The 17,456-nt window shown below is 55.5% G+C and overlaps 1 protein-coding gene across 1 annotated transcript in view; it reads left to right on the top strand.

Moving 5' to 3' along the window:
- Positions 1-315: 315 nt before the first annotated feature.
- LOC140389919 (retinol-binding protein 2-like) overlaps positions 316-17,456 on the top strand; it is a 44,914-nt gene continuing 27,773 nt past the window's right edge. The window contains exon 1 of the mRNA XM_072474563.1: positions 316-488. Coding sequence (XP_072330664.1) covers positions 416-488 — 73 coding nt within the window. The 5' untranslated portion in view covers positions 316-415. The remainder of the gene's footprint in view (positions 489-17,456) is intronic.

Below are 17,456 nucleotides of genomic sequence, written 5' to 3'. Positions count from 1 at the left end.
GAACATTCCAATCAAATAAATTCAGCCTGTCAGCGATATTCGTAGCAATGATAACTGTTTCCCTTCTGATGACTTAACCGTTTAGTTTTAGAAAACTTACCATACTTCTATTTCTCAATTACATTCTAAAATTGTGAAATTTTAAAAAATAACAGACAATGCGCAGTCTTCGTAAGTTAAATTGGTTTGCGAATTTGCCACCTAAGCAGTCCTTGCTTAGAAATGAGCTTGTGCAATGGGTAAAAGTTTTGTTATTTTCTTATCTGATAATATTCTCTGATATGTTGAACTATGGTCCTTCATGAGATAACTAGGAACAGTATAAAAGCAAATACATTCAGCACAACGTCCTGGTAGATCTTGCAAGAAATAAGACTTTCTTTCTTTTGACTCATTGCTTCAGAAAGCGGACACAATGCCAGCAGACTACAATGGCACATGGGAGATGATAGAAAATGAGAATTTTGAAGGCTACATGAAAGCTTTGGGTAAGTTGTGACTTCTTTATAGAATATATTGAAAGACTGACAATCACAAGTGTGATTTTTAAAATTTCGGTATGAAATCTATACGTAGAAAATGGCATCACCGGTTATAATCTTGAAGCTCATAAAATGTGGAGGAGCATAACACAAGGCCTGTGTGTTTTTGTAAGTAACCAATTTTGTCTAATTGCAAAGATTTTGTGATGACCAAATGGTGCTAGCCACTGACTTTGAAGAAAGCTGCCCACAATGATCTAGCAATCCCGGTGGCATTGTTTTCCCTCTTTCCCAATATTAGTTTAAATCTGGGTCCAAGACAAGGGGATTTCAAGTCACGGAACAACAGTGAGCAAGAAAGCCAATCACTTTGAAGCATTCTCACGGACAGCAGGCCTCGCTGGTAAATGCACTGAATGCCTTCACTTTTCACTTAAAGTTCAGAGAGCAAAATAAGTTAATATGATTGGATTATGATAAATGTTAATTTTTCAAGGGCTCTCACAATAATGGCACCAGCATAAGAGTGGATGTTCTCTGTTCATTAATTTGCTATTGATTGCAATCTGAGGGGCTTCAGCAGTGCACTCTATGGGGAAGTGAGGATTCACTGTCAGGAACTTCTGGATCTACACATTAACCTGCACATAGGTGTACTCCCAAATATCCTGTCAGTTTCAGGACAGTGACGATGGCATTGGCGACAATTTCACCACCACTTCCACCTCAAAATCCAAGCCAATATTGTCTACAATACAAACTCCTTTATTTCTTGCTCCCCTTCTTGAAGAATGGCATTGTGATAAGTTATTTGTACAGGTGAGCTTCCTGTGAGTAATGAAGAACAATGCCAGTTAATCTTGACCGGTCAACCTTTTGGAGATTATGAGCATCATTCTCCGACCCCCCAGCGGGTCGGAGAATGGCCGTTGGCCGCCGTGAATCCCGCCCCCGCCGAAGTCCCCGAAGGGAGAAAAGTCGGCGGGGCGTTAATGGCGCCGCTGCTGCGGAGAATGTCTCGGGTCTGCGCAAGGCAGCCGATTTTCGGCCTGCCGATATTCTCCCTTCCGGATGGGCCGAAGTCCCGTCGACGTGATGACCGTTCACGTCGACGTGAATTAAACCTCCTTTTCATTGGCATGACCCGGTGCTCCAGGCTCACGCCGACCAGCGAGGAGGTGAGTGACGGCCTGGGGGGTTGGCTCTGGGCAGGAAATGGCGTGGCCGCAGACTGATTGCGTGAGGAGAGGTGTGTCTCGGCTTGTGTGTGTGTGTGTGCGGCGGGGGGGGGGTGGTTAGAGTAGGCTGGGCTCCGGGGGAGTGCCGGGAGGGGGTCCGTGCTGGGGTGGAGGTTGGGGGTTGGAGGGGGTCCGTGCCGGGGTGGAGGTTGGGGGGGGGGGTCCGTGCTGGGGTGGAGGTTGGGGAGGGGGTCCGTGCTGGGGTGGAGGTTGGGGGTTGGAGGGGGTCCGTGCTGGGGTGGAGGTTGGGGGTTGGAGGGGGTCCGTGCTGGGGTGGAGGTTGGGGAGGGGGTCCGTGCTGGGGTGGAGGTTGGGGGTTGGAGGGGGTCCGTGCTGGGGTGGAGGTTGGGGGTTGGAGGGGGTCCGTGCAGGGGTGGAAGTTGGGGAGGGGGTCCGTGCTGGGGTGGAGGTTGGGGGGGGTCCGTGCCGGGGTGGAGGTTGGGGGTTGGAGGGGGTCCGTGCTGGGGTGGAGGTTGGGGGTTGGAGGGGGTCCGTGCTGGGGTGGAGGTTGGGGAGGGGGTCCGTGCCGGGGTGGAGGTTGGGGGTTGGAGGGGGTCCGTGCCGGGGTGGAGGTTGGGGGGGGTCCGTGCTGGGGTGGAGGTTGGGGGGGGGTCCGTGCTGGGGTGGAGGTTGGGGGGGTTCCGTGCCGGGGTGAAGGTTGGGGAGGGGGTCCGTGCCGGGGTGGAGGTTGGGGGGGGTCCGTGCTGGGGTGGAGGTTGGGGAGGGGGTCCGTGCCGGGGTGGAGGTTGGGGGTTGGAGGGGGTCCGTGCCGGGGTGGAGGTTGGGGGGGGTCCGTGCTGGGGTGGAGGTTGGGGGGGGTCCGTGCTGGGGTGGAGGTTGGGGAGGGGGTCCGTGCCGGGGTGGAGGTTGGGGGGGGGGGTCCGTGCTGGGGTGGAGGTTGGGGGGGGTCCGTGCCGGGGTGGAGGTTGGGAGGGGGTCCGTGCCGGGGTGGAGGTTGGGGGGGGTCCGTGCTGGGGTAGAGGTTGGGGAGGGGGTCCGTGCTGGGGTGGAGGTTGGGGGTTGGAGGGGGTCCGTGCCGGGGTGGAGGTTGGGGAGGGGGTCCGTGCCGGGGTGGAGGTTGGGGAGGGGTCCGTGCTGGGGTGGAGGTTGGGGAGGGCGTCCGTGCCGGGGTGGAGGTTGGGGGTTGGAGGGGGTCCGTGCCGGGGTGGAGGTTGGGGAGGGGGTCCGTGCTGGGGTGGAGGTTGGGGGGGGGTCCGTGCTGGGGTGGAGGTTGGGGGGGGTCCGTGCTGGGATGGAGGTTGGGGAGGGGGTCCATGCCGGGGTGGAGGTTGGGGAGGGGGTCCGTGCCGGGGTGGAGGTTGGGGGGGGGTCCGTGCTGGGGTGGAGGTTGGGGAGGGGGTCCGTGTTGGGGTGGAGGTTGGGGGTTGGAGGGGGTCCGTGCCGGGGTGGAGGTTGGGGAGGGTGTCCGTGCCGGGGTGGAGGTTGGGGGTGGGGTCCGTGCTGGGGTGGAGGTTGGGGGTCCGTGCCGGGGTGGAGGTTGGGGGTTGGAGGGGGTCCGTGCCGGGGTGGAGGTTGGGGAGGGGGTCCGTGCCGGGGTGGAGGTGGGGGGGGGGTCCGTGCTGGGGTGGAGGTTGGGGAGGGTGTCCGTGCCGGGGTGGAGGTTGGGGGTTGGAGGGGGTCCGTGCAGGGGTGGAGGTTGGGGAGGGGGTCCGTGCCGGGGTGGAGGTTGGGGGTTGGAGGGGGTCCGTGCTGGGGTGGAGGTTGGGGGTTGGAGGGGGTCCGTGCTGGGGTGGAGGTTGGGGAGGGGGTCCGTGCCGGGGTGGAGGTTGGGGGTTGGAGGGGGTCCGTGCCGGGGTGGAGGTTGGGGGGGGGGGGTCCCTGCTGGGGTGGAGGTTGGGGGGGGTCCATGACGGGGTGGATGTTGGGGGGGGGTCCGTGCTGGGGTGGAGGTTGGGGGGGGGTCCGTGCTGGGGTGGAGGTTGGGGAGGGTGTCCGTGCCGGGGTGGAGGTTGGGGGGGATCCGTGCTGGGGTGGAGGTTGGGGGGGTCCGTGCCGGGGTGGAGATTGGGGAGGGGGTCCGTGCCGGGGTGGAGGTTGGGGGGGGGGTCCGTGCCGGGGTGGAGGTTGGGGGGGGGGGTCCTTGCTGGGGTGGAGGTTGGGGAGGGGGTCCGTGCTGGGGTGGAGGTTGGGAGTTGGAGAGGGTCCGTGCCGGGGTGGAGGTTGGGGAGGGGGTCCGTGCCGGGGTGGAGGTTGGGGGTTGGAGGGGGTCCGTGCTGGGGTGGAGGTTGGGGGTTGGAGGGGGTCCGTGCAGGGGTGGAGGTTGGGGAGGGGGTCCATGCCGGGTGGAGGTTGGGGGATGGAGGGGGCCTGTGCCGGGGTGGAGGTTGGGGGGGGGGGTCCCTGCTGGGGTGGAGGTTGGGGGGGGGTCCGTGCTGGGGTGAAGGTTGAGGAGGGGGTCCGTGCCGGGGTGGGGGTTGGGGGGGGGTCCGTGCTGGGGTGGAGGTTGGGGAGGGGGTCCGTGCCGGGGTGGAGGTTGGGGGTTGGAGGGGGTCCATGCCGGGGTGGAGGTTGGGGGGGGGGTCCGTGCTGGGGTGGAGGTTGGGGGGGGGTCCGTGCTGGGTGGAGGTTGGGGAGGGTGTCCGTGCCGGGGTGGAGGTTGGGGGGGGGATCCGTGCCGGGGTGGAGGTTGGGGGGGTCCGTGCCGGGTTGGAGGTTGGGGAGGGGGTCCGTGCCGGGGTGGAGGTTGGGGGGGTCAGTGCTGGGGTGGAGGTTGGGGGTGTCCGTGCCGGGGGGAGGTTGGGGAGGGGGTCCGTGCTGGGGTGGAGGTTGGGGAGGGGGTCCGTGCCGAGGAGGGTGATGGGAGGGCAAATGAGTTGGTCCACCTGCCCAGGTGCCAGCCTTCAACAGTTGGACCCATGCGGTCCATGCCACCTGGCTGGGGGGAGCAGGGGATATGGGCAATGATGACATGTCGTCGTTCCCCTCCCCCCCCCACCAGGCCGTCATGTTTTCAGATCATCCAGCGATGTTGGCCGCCGTGGTGGCAGCCGTTCATGTCTATGTTGCCCTGGATGAGGAGGAGGAGGAGGAGGAGGAGGAGCGTGCCAGAGAGGCGGCGCAGGCTGCTGCAGAGGGGCAGGCGGCAGCCGCCCAGGCTGGAGGGACACCTGACCGACAGGACGAGGAGGGGGAGGAGGACGTCGCGGCCCCACGGCAACGGAGGCACCCGAGGGCGCCCCGTGTGTACCGGCCCCGGCAGTCATACCAGGACCTCACGGACCGGGAATGCAGGAGGAGACTCCGGATGAGCCGGGAAACCGTGGCACACATCTGCCACCTGCTGGCACACCTGTCACCGCGTGGCACTGGCGGGGGACACCCTCTCCCCGTGTCCGTCAAGATTACGGTGGCCCTGAACTTTTATGCAACCAGGCACCGAGTGGGGACCTGTCCGGCATATCGCAGACATCGGTGCACTGGTGCATCCGGGCAGTGACAGATGCCCTTTATGCCATGGCGCACCGCTACATCCGCTTCCCCGTGGACCGGGCCAGCCAAGATGCCCGGGCCGTGGGCTTCTCTGCCGTGGCCGGGTTCCCCATGGTCCAGGGCGCGATCGATGGGATGCACGTCGCCGTGCGGCCCCCTGCAGATAACAGGGCCGTGTTCACTAATAGGAAGGGGACCTACTCGATGAACATACAGGTGGTCTGCGACCACCGCATGATGATCCTGCACGTCTGTGCCCGTCACCCAGGCAGTGTACACGACTCATTCGTGTTGTCGCGGTCATCCATCCCCGGCATGTACGAGGGACGCCATCCCCGGCTGAGGGGCTGGTTGCTGGGCGACAGGGGCTACCCATTGCGATCGTGGCTGATGACGCCTATACGGAGGCCACGCAATGAGGCGGAGAACCGCTACAATGATGCCCATGTAGCGACAAGGGGAGTGATCGAGAGGTGCTTTGGCGTGCTGAAGATGCGTTTCAGGTGCCTGGACCTCTCTGGGGGCGCCCTCCAGTATCGGTCAGATAGGGTCGGCCGCATCATTGTGGTGTGCTGCGTCCTGCACAACATAGCCCAGCAGAGGGGCGATGTGCCGCAGGCAGAGGAGGGCGGAGTGGAGTAGCAGCAGAAAGAGGCACAGTCCTCCCCAGATGAGGGGGATGGGGGCAATGGTCAGGGCAGACGGGGTAGACACAGGCGGGTGGCTGTCCACCGTTACCGGCTGGCCCAGCGGGCACGGGACAGACTGATAGACGCCCGCTTCACTGACTAGATGGGCGTGGGAATCGGGTAGTATGGCCACAGACCGCACACCATGGCAACAGCCGACCACCCACACCCACCACCCATCCACCCACCCAGCACCCTCACCCCCCTCCCCAACCCCACCCACCCCACCCGCATGCACACCACCCCCCCCCCCCATTGCCGATCCACCGGCGGCACAACGGGCCGGGCTCACACAGTTGCGGGTGGACGTGTGTCTATTGCAGGCCATGGAGGATGATGACAACCCGCCCTGCGATGAGCTCCTGGCTCTACATCGTTGGACTATGTCTGACCCATGGCCACAGTACCACCATCCACCCGGACCATCCCTGCATGCGGCTGTGACACTGCAGCGCACGGTCCCGTCCTCTGCCCGGGGGATGTTGATGGCGGCCCAGGGGGAAGGGGGCAGACTCACCTGGGGCTGAGGTAAGACCACCCCTCACACACACACTTGCGCTCAACGTACATGACACGCCCGCACACTTTGGACAGAGCACAAAGGCAGCTTCGGTAGGTGTAACAATGACTTTAATAACCAAAGGAGTTCATGCACGTGCCCTAGCCCCTAAAACTCATCTGTGCCCTGCACCCGTGCCAACTTACTCAGTGTCTAATTGTTTGGCCTTACGGGCCCTTTGACTACGTCTACGTGGTTCCCCAGACGGTACAGCAGAACTGGAGGTGGACTCCTGTGATTCCTGCCCTCTGACACTGGATCCCTTTGGCGGCCGTTTCCTGGGGCGTCCTGGCCTAGATGGGCCAGGCTGCAGCCCGGGCGACTGGGATGGCGAGCTGCCAGCCTGTCCTGCCCGTTGCCCACCCGATGCACCTGGGACGGAAGGGGGGAGTCCGAGGTGTCGCGGTGTACCGGGACCTCCCCTACAGAGGGAGCCGGGACGGACCACACCACCTCCTCCTCCCTCGGGGTGCCCGATGGCCCCCAGGCCTCTACATGGGTGGGGGATGCGAACGGACTGGCCATCCGACGCCCCCCCGACATCTGGCGCTGCCAGTCCTGGAGGCCAGTGCTGGTATCGACAGGGGTCTGCAGGTTTGCAGCCATGGAGCCCAGGGTGTTGGCAAACCCTATCTGTGACAGTGCGACGCCGGCTCGCACATGGCCACTGGCGCCGATGCCCTCAGCGATGGCCTGCTGAGACTGGGCCATGGCCTGCAGAGACTGGGCCATGGCCTGCAGAGACTGGGCCATGGCCTGCTGAGACTGGGCTATGGCGTTGAGCACCTCTCCCATCTGGCGCTGGCACTGGCTCATGGCCTCCTGTGAGAGGGCAGCCATTTCCTGGCCCCCAGACGCCGCCTGCACGGAAGGCCCCAGGCCTCGCAAACCTTTCCCCATGTCTGACACCGTCGCAACCATTGCCTCCACCGCGGACGCCACCCGTGCGGTGTCAGCCTGGGTGGCACGCATGACCGGGACCACTCCCAGCTCCTGGACGCGGGTGGACTCCTCCACCTGCGACCGCAGCCGCCGCAAGCCGCCCGTCACCCTCTTCGCTCGTCTCCGGGTCGGTGGTTTCATCGGATCTATGTGTGGGTGTGGTAACTGCAGGAACCCGGGATCCATCTGGGCGGCAGATGTTCGCTTGGGCTGGGCTGCCCTCCGACCGCCCGGCTCCTCTGCTGCTCCTACCTCCACCTGCTGTACCGGGACGGCTGTGTTGTGCGCACCAGTGAGTGTACCAGACGCCTCATCACTAAAGTGCCCAACCGTGGTGAGTGTTTCTGCGATGGTGGAGGGTGTTGGTGACAGCAGTGGCGTTGTGTCGTGCTCTTCGTCCCACTCTGACTCCATGGCACTTTGGGGTGGGGGTTCGTCTCCACCCATCCACTCTGAGTCACTGTCCGGTATTTCGTCTTCCCGGGTAGGGGTGTCCTGGGTAGTGCTGTCCCGGGTAGTGCTGTCCCGAGTAGGGGTGTCCTGGGTAGTGCTGTCCCGGGTAGGGGTGTCCTGGATAGTGGTGTCCTGGGTAGTGGTGTCCTGGGTAGTGGTGTCCTGGGTAGTGGTGTCCTGGCTCGGATGTGACGGGGGCCTGTGGCTGCCCCCCTCATCGCTGGGTGGTCGCTCCCGCACGTGACGGAGGTGTCGTCTCCCTGTTGCTCCAGGTCTCTCCGTCTCCCGTGGTGTGCGAGGGGCATCCTGCGGGCGTCGCATGCTGGAGGGTCCGGGTCTCTCCGTCTCCCGTGGTCTCCGAGGGGCATCCTGCGGGCGTCGCATGCTGGAGGGTCCGGGTCTCTCCGTCTCCCGTGGTCTCCGAGGGGCATCCTGCGGGCGTCGCATGCTGGAGGGTCCGGGTCTGTCCGTCTCCCGTGGTCTCCGAGGGGCATCCTGCGGGCGTCGCATGCTGGAGGGTGCGGGTCTCTCCGTCTCCTGTGGTCTCCGAGGGGCATCCTGCGGGCGGTGTGCATCTGCGGGGATGGGTGCCTGGACGTTTGGTCCTGCGATACACAATGAAGCATGCATGGTTAGACATCAGGCAGTGATCAGGTGATATGGGGGAGGGGGATATAGGGGAGGGGGGATATGGGGACGGGCTGTCGGTGGCTCACTTGCTGGTGGGCCCCCGACCTCTGCATCAGCAACCTCCCGGTCCTCAGGTCCGCCAGCCAGTTCCAGGGCCCTTTCCTCGTGTACGGTCAGTGGCCTCTCATCAGCGGGCCCTCCTCCAGTCCTCACATGCTCCCTATTGTTGTGTGCGCGCTTCTCCTGTGGGGGGGGGGGGGGTAGTGGCAGGGGTAAAAGGCAACAGTGTTAGGCAGGTATATGAATGCACGCCATCGGTTGCGCGTGCATTGCAGAGGTTAAGGTTAGGGCTGGATTCACTTGGGGATATGGGGGATATGGGGGAGGGGGGATATGGGGGAGGGGGGATATGGGGGAGGGGGGATATGGGGGAGGGGGGATATGGGGGAGGGGGGATATGGGGGAGGGGGGATATGGGGGATATGGGGGAGGGGGGATATTGGGGAGGAGGGGATATGGGGAGGGGGGTATGGGGGAGGGGGGATATGGGGGAGGGGGATATGGGGAGGGGGGATATGGCGGAGGGGGGATATGGGGGAGGGGGGATATGGGGGATATGGGGGAGGGGGGATATGGGGGATATGGGGAGGGGGATATGGGGGAGGGGGGGATATGGGGGACATGGGGGAGGGGGGATATGGGGGAGGGGGGATATGGGGGAGGCTCACCCTGCCTGCTCTGACGAGGTCGTTCACCTTCTTGTGGCACTGGGTGCATGTCCGTGGTGTCAGGGCCACAGCGGTGACGACCTCTGCCACTTCCCTCCACAGACGCCGGCTGTGGCGTGGGGCAACTCTGCGGCCGTGCCCGGGATACAGGGCGTCCCTCCTCTGCTCCACCGCGTCCAGGAGCGCCTTCACATCGCGTGACTCAAACCACGGGGCTGAGCGACGGCCAGCCATCCAGTCGGGTGTTGCGGTCGGGTGTTCCGGTCGGTTGGGGGGGAGCTGCGCGGCCTTATGAGCCGTCACGCCGTGCAGCGCGTATGACGCTGTACGGCGTGATCCACTGCGCAAGCGCGGATCCCGTTACGTCGCTGCTAGCCCATTTCGGGCCGGAGACTATCGTCCCATTTTTATGACGTGACGCAAGTGGGATTTGCGCTGTTTTTTGCGCCGATCGGCGGACTTTCCGCCGATAACGGAGAATTTCGCCCCATGTCTGTGTTAGCTTTTGGTATTTTTCTCACTTCGGATTTATGTATTTTGCAATGGTTTGACTTAGATGACATTCATGTAAACCTGCCGGCAAGCCTTTGGTTACTGTCCTTGTTGCATCCTTAATGCAGTCAGAATTCAAAAGTGAATAATACCAACATTTTCTTATGCTGAATGGAAAATATTGATTTTGCTTTTGTTACAATTTTAGGAAGATGTTTTTCTTGTAGATCAGGGGGGGATTCTCCAACCCCCCGCTGGGTCAGAGAATCGCCGGGGGCTGGCGTGAATCCCATCCCCCCCTCCCCCCCGCCGGTTGCCGAATTCTCCGGCACCGGATATTCGGTGGGGGCGGGAATCGCGCCACGCCGGTCGGCGGGCCCTCCCCGGCCCGCGATGGGCCGAAGTCCCGCTGCTATCATGCCAGTCCCACCGTCGAGAATCAAACCACCTCTCTTACTGGCGGGACTAGACAGCGCGGGCGGGCTCCGAGGTCCTGGGGGGGGCGCGGGCCGATCTGGCTCCAGGGGGTGCCCCTGCGGTGGCCTCGCCCGCGATCGGGGCCCACCGATCCGCGGGCGGACCTGTGCCGTGGGCCGACGTGTAAGGGCCCCCCCCCCAAGCGCATGCACGGGGATGACGTCAGCAGCCGCTGACGCACCCGCGCATGCGCGGACTTCCGCCGTCCGGTGAAGTCCTTTCGGCCCCAGCTGGCATGGCGCCAAATGCCTTTCCCGCCGGCTGGTGGCACACCAACCACTCCGGCGCAGGGCTAACCCCTCAAGGTGAGGGCTTGGCCCCTAAAGGTGCGGAGAAATCCGCACTTTTGGGGCGGCCCGACGCCGGAGTGGTTCCCGCCACTCCATTCCGCCGGGCCCCCCCATCCCCGCCGGGTAGGGGAGAATCCCGGCCCAGGTCTGTTAGGCCAAGAATGCAGAAATTTTATAAAACGATTGTGAGGCCAAGCCACTTATTGTGTTACTGGAGCTAGGCGTATGTTACAATAGGCTACCTATTTGTAAAGATAACCCTTCTAAAATGTATACAAAATTCTTCTATTGTCTAAAATGTCCCATTTTGAAATGATTAAGTCTCCCACATAAATTATTGGAAACAAAACACTGAATTTCTGTTTTGACCCATTGTGAGTACTGTCATAATGCCAAACATATTGACAAAATATTGTGTCATCTGCTAAATATTCTCTGATAAATTGCTTAAACAGATATATATTAATGAGAAAATCAATGCCATTGTTTCACCTTTCATTTCCTGCAGACACCCAGTAGAAAAGAAAACAACGTCCCCTTTATGAAAGGCAAGAGCAAAGTATTGTGATGCTGGAAATCTTAACATAAAACCAGAGATAGCTGGAAATACTTAGCAGGTCTATCTGCCAGCTCTGCTGAGTATTTCCAGCATTTCTGTTTTTATGTCCTCGTTAAGCTTATGCTTATGAAAAGGCACATTCAGACGACCTTCTCTTAATTCCTTTTTTTTTGTCTCCCCAAATACACACAAGTATTGAACGCAGTGCCTAAGCTAAGCGCCTTAGGGGAAGAAGATGGAGGAGAAGGATTGTAAAAGTCGGGTGTACGATAATCTATGATACACAGCTACTTTGCAAGAATTGTTTGAACTTGACTTTCAGGGATTGAATAAGCCTTATAATTAAGCCTTTTCCTAACTGTTCTGTCAACCTACTTTGAAACACATTTCTTCTGAGAGCCTTCACTCAGAACACATGACAAATATTCTATTTCTATCTAATCAATAAGGTTTATACCCTTCATCACATGGCTACTCATAAGCCCACAACTGTCAGCGCACACCTCATTAATCAATAGACTCCAGTTATATGATCTATAACTTTTGGCATTTTGTCATTTGATATAAAGTCAATTTTCACAATTTAAACACTAGTTATGCTTGCAACGAACACTAGAATAAACCAAAAAGCTTGCAGTGGTATTTAGTACCCTGTAATGGAGTAACAGTTTTATCCTGAAGCAAGTATGAGATCGAAGTACTGCTTTTTTCTGAGCTTTGGGCTAAGGAATGTCAAGGACTCGGTTGCCCCAGGATTTATTTTTGTGTTGAGTTTGGAATGTATCATGGCCAGTATCTGCAGTTGGACGAGGCATATTGGAGACAGCAGTAAGGTAGTGGGAGGCATTTATTTGCTTCCATCTGATTTTTCAAAATTGTAGAACAAATTCTTAGTTGCACAGTTAAGAACAGATCACTTTAGCTATCCTGACTTTTCAGGACTGTCAGAATATTTATGCTCAACCACTTCCTGCTTTAGTGATTCCAGCTGTTAAGATACGTTTCTTTCCTATAAACTTAATCTAAGTCTGATTTAAATGACCACATTTTGGAGACAGCAGTTGTTGCCTTCATTACCATGTTTGCATGCAGGCACTACTTTGGGATGCACATAAGTTCTGGCAGTAGTCAATTCTATCACAATGTAATGTGTATTTTACAATGGGTGTAAACCTGGCTAATACCAGGTATGGGTGGGTTATCTTTTGAGGAAAGGTTGGACAGGTTAGGTTTGTACCCACTGGAGTTCAGAAGAATAAGAGATGACTGTCATAATATACACACAGGTATATGATGGTGCACAGACAGGCAGTGATTGACACATAGGATAACCAGTGAACACACAGAACACAGCAGCCAATCACCAGACAGGACACAACCACTATAAAGCCAGAGGGCACTAGTTTTCCCGCTCTCTTGGGATCCAGCCTCTGAGACAGTCAGAGCCCGTGAGCAGCAATTAGAACATACACCATGTGGTAGTAAGATAGTCTGGTCAGGTTAGCCTCAGATCTCCAATCAAGTCAGCATAATGTCAACCCACAGTTAAAGTATGAATGATAGTTAAGAGTTCAATACAATCGAGTTGCATTTCTTCTAGTGTTGGAAGCCTGTCTCTCTCACTGCTGCAGTAAACGCAGTCCTCGCAAGCCCGGCATACCCAACACATCAATGACTTGCTCTAAACCTTTAAGATCCAGAGAGGTATTGCCAGGGTGGATGTGATAAGAATGTTTCCCTTTGTCAGAGAATCTAGAACTAGGTGGACACTGTTTAAAATTAAGGGGTCATCACTGTCCGTGTGGAGTTTGCTCATTCTCCCCGTGTTTGCGTGGGTTTCGCCCCCACAACCCAAAGATGTGCAGAGTAGGTGGATTGGCCACGCTAAATTGCCCCTTAAGTGGAAAAAATCAATTGGGTACACTAAATGTATTTTTAAAAAAGAAAAAAAAAAGAAAAAAATTAAGGGGTCATTCATTTAAGACAGAGCTGAGGAGAATTTTTTTCTCTCAGAGGGTCATGAATCTCTGGAACGTTTCATCAAAAGGCAGTGGAAGCAGAGACTTGGACATTTTTTAAGGCAGAGCTAGATAGATTCTCGATTAACAAGGGGGTGGAAGCTTATCAGGGGTAGACTGGATTGTGGGGTTGAAGTTACAATTTGATCAGCTATGATCTTATTGACTCGTGGTGCAGGCTCAAGGCACTGAGTGGCCTACTCTTGCTCCCAATCCATATGTTTATATGTAATGCCTTAAATTCCAGGTCTCTGTGGTCAGAAGTAGACCATTTTGGGCAATGAGAGATGGGCAAAGAATGCCCACATCCTGAAAATGATCACAAAATATAGGGAGCGGGATTCTCCATTTCGCCAGCCCCATTTTCCAGCATGGCGCGCCCCCGCCGGCAGCGAGATTCTCCGTTCCCACAGTCAGCCAATTGGGTTTCCATTGTCGGCTACCCCAAAACGTCGGGGAACAGGTGGGCGTGGTTGTGCTGCCGTCGTGGCGTAGGATCTAGCCAACGGAAAATCCTGCTGCAGAATTTTGAGTTCTATGTTCTTGGCATCTTATTTGTAAGGGTAGATTCCTAAGTCATCTCCTGCAGTCAGATATTCCACATTCCAAAAACATTCATCGGAAAACCACAGGTCTTCAATTGGTTATTTTCCAATCCACGCATCCAAAATGCCTCACCACAGGGAGCTCAGAAAATCCACCCTAACTCCGACATTCAGATTATTCTGCAAGCAGGTTAAAGCTGCTTTGGCACAGCTCTACCCTTGACGATTGGTAATATACTTAATATTACAGATAGAAGATATCAGGAGGTGAACAAAATGTACAGTTCTATCCTGACATTACTTGAGTTGTCATCTGATTATGTACATACCAGCTTTCACCCGAGTCCAGCATTGTCAAATCACCAAAAGCATAATAAATCATTCTTGTATTATTATTCTTTCCATGAGTGAATATTATGAAAGCATCTCTTCAATTCTTCTCCTATTGACATTTATTTTCATTCCTCTTCGCATAATTATTCTGCTTAGTTATTAATATGCAAATAAATTTTAAAAATTCTTTGAGCTGAATTCATTAATGTGAAACAAAGTGAATGTCAAGGGAGTATGATCAAAATTACAAGTGGGCAATTTTGCCTCACCTGCAAAACATTTTCCAAGGAGGACTGTTATGGGCAAAAGCTATGTTCAAATCATTGATCAAATGCCCAATTTGAACAAGAATCAGGGTAAGATTATTTTATGCAATCACTCTCCATTCGATAGTGGGATAGATATTATTTTCTAACTATGAATATTAATCAGAGAAGTAAGAGGGAAGTGTACATCACAAAAATATTGAATATACACAAATAAGCACTGCAAATAGTATATGATGATAATAGGGTCAATGGAGGAATGAAAATTAAGATTTTTCTAGATTATTCAACTCCTTCCATCACAGCAGATCTAGAGCAGGCACAGTGGAAGTTTACTCAGGTATACCTCCCAACGTATCACGTTTGTGTGTCTTCCCCTATTCCTCGGCCATGCAGAAAGACTCCACCGTTTTGTAACATGAGTATGTTACAAAAACGCGAATGAGGAAATTATTCCATCTATATTAACAAATTAGATACAGGGATAGAAGGTGCTATAGCCAAATTTGCCGATGACACTACAATAGGTGGGACACTAAGTTGTAATGAGGAAATAAGAACCTTACAAATGGATATAGATAGGTTAGGTGAGTGGGTCAAAATGTGGCAAATGGAGTTTAACATGGCTAAGTGTGAGGTCATCTATTTTGGTTGGTAAAATGGAAAGGCAACTTATTATCTTCATGGGGAGAGACTTTGAGGTGCTCCGTTGCAGAGGGATCTGGGGGTCATTGTGCACGAGTTGCAGAAAACTAGCATGCAGGTAGAACAGGTAATAAAGGAAGCAAATGGAAGGTTGGCATTTATAGCCAAAGGAATAGAGTATAAAGGTAAGGAAGTGTTGTTGCAACTGTACAAGGCATTGGTGAAACCGGATCTGGTGTATTGGTCCCCTTATTTGAGGAAAGATGTAGCGGCATTGGGGGCAATTCAGAGGAGGTTCATTAGATTGATTCCAGAGGTGAGGGGTGGGCTTCTCCATCCCGCTGCAGATTTCTGGTGCGGCACACTATCGGGAATCTCTGTTTGGCCGGCTGTTCAATGGGGTTTACTATTGTGGGACAGCTCCACGCTGTCGGGAAAACCCCGGGTTGCCGGCAAAACAAAGAATCCCGACGGCGGATAAATCAGCCCGAGGGGTTTGTCGTATGAAGAGAGATTGAGCAGTTTAGGCCTATACTCTTGAGAGTTTGGAAGAATGAGAGGAAATCAAATTGAGGTGTAGAAGATGATAAAAGGTATGGATAAAGTAGGCGTGGAGAAGATGCTTTCTCTTGTGGGACATTTTAGAACGAGAGGTCATAGTCTCCAGATAAGGGGTGGCAAATTTAAAACAGATTTGAGGAGAAACTGCTTCTCCCAAAGGGTCGTGAATTTCTGGAAATCGCTACCCCAGAGTCCAGTGTATGCTGGGACAGTGAGTAAATTTAAGGAGGTGCTAGACAGATTTTAAATTAATAATGGGTTGAAGGGTTACAGAGAATGGGCAGGACGTTGAAGATGAGGCCATGATGAGATCAGCCATGATCGTATAGAATGGTGGAACAAGCTCCCAGTTGTGATATTCTAAGAAAGAATTATTCTGTCTAATTCCACCTTGGCGGAGCAGAATCGATGGGCTGAATGGCTTAATTCTGCTGCTATATCTTATGGTCTAATGGTCTTATGGACATATCTCCTGACATTTCAGCCATTTGAGTGATTACCTGTTTGGCTCAAATGGCCAGAATTCTGAAGTTCAGAGGGAAACTAAAGATATTTTGGGGAGGGAGCCAAGACCCGTACAATTGTTTATAGAGCATTGTTCTGCACAGACCAAAAACGAGCCACAATAAAGCAAATTTGCTAATTGTTCATTAGCATGGAGGCCATTGCATCCTCCCATTGTGGCCAGATGCCAGATATCGGACTGCTGAAAATGAAGCTCCGATGCCTGGGCCACTCGGGCAGTTCCCCCCCAGGGTGATCTGCTGTGCCCTCCACAACCTGGCAAACAAACGGATGACATGCTGGAGGAGGAGAGACATGCAGCCTCGTCTGAGCAAGAGGAAGGGGGAGATGCGGACCAGTAGGGGCTGGAGAACGATCTGGGGAGAGTCCGGGGATGGAGGACAGGAGGCGGCAAGGGTCCAACACGCCCGGAGAACCAGGGAGGCCCTCAGCCCCACCATATTCTCATGGTGCAAGGCTGTGTCCATCAGCTCAACATTCCCCCCTCAAATTTCCCTCCCTCCCATCAATACCTCCTTCCTCCTCCCGTGAATGTCTGTCCATCCCCCAATCCCTCCTTCCCTCTTCCCATTCCACCCAATTTCCCTCCCTTTCCCCAAAACCTCCTTGCCCCTCCCTCCCAATTTCATCCCTCCCCCTCCTCCACCTCCCTCACGTTTTACTCCTTCCCCCTCCAAATCCCCTCCCGCCCATTTGCATCCTGCCCCCCAAATTCCCCCTTCCCCTCACTCCCCCATCACACCGCCCGCTCACCGGTCACCCTGTTCCACCCTCCAAGGGCCTGTGTAACATCACCCCAGGGTGATGGACCTATGTCGGCACTCTCTGCGGGTCAGTATACAAGACAGGAGAGTGAGTAACTTGCTGTTAGGAAAGCTCTGGTGCTCCTCAGTTTCTGCTAAGTTCTGACTCCTGCCTTTCTGCTGTCAGTGCGTTCATTCCCATCCTCTGAACGGGGTCTGCATTGGGGCAGTTTGGCCTTGGACCACTGTGCCAGGGGTGTAGGAGGTGCGGAGGGCAACAGAGATTGGGGGTGCAGGCAGGACTTCTGTGAAGATTAATATGACAAAAGTTTCATTTGTATCAGGTACAACATTTTAATTGTGAACATTTGACATTTCCATTCCCATAGCTACAGATAGTTACCCCCAGTGCCCGCTCACTGCTTCTCAATCTTTTTGATCTTTTGTGGTCTACTGCTACATCTAGTTATCTCCACAGGATGCACATCAGAGGCGGAAGAATCCTGCTGCATCTGAGTCACCTGACTCTGCCAGTCATGGCAGTTCCCTATTGTCTGCAGTCCTCAGTGGCTGGACCATGCTCGACAGTACACCGACAACATCCACCTCATCACATGTCCCTCATCAACTGGGACATGATGTCAAGGGCCTGAGCCATGGTCGTCACTGGCTGAGCCATGCCTTAGGCACCACCACTCAGGATGCAGACGTCATGCTTCATGCTTTCCACTGCAGTCGCCACCCTAGCAGTGTTGGCCTCGGTGGCATGCATTGTTGGCACCATCTCCTGCGCCCAAAGCCTTTGGAACTCCTCCAATTGGCTATGCAGTC

The sequence above is a fragment of the Scyliorhinus torazame genome, chromosome 14 (assembly GCF_047496885.1).
Source record: "Scyliorhinus torazame isolate Kashiwa2021f chromosome 14, sScyTor2.1, whole genome shotgun sequence".
NCBI lineage: Eukaryota > Metazoa > Chordata > Chondrichthyes > Carcharhiniformes > Scyliorhinidae > Scyliorhinus > Scyliorhinus torazame.
This window is presented reverse-complemented; position numbering and strand designations above follow the sequence as displayed.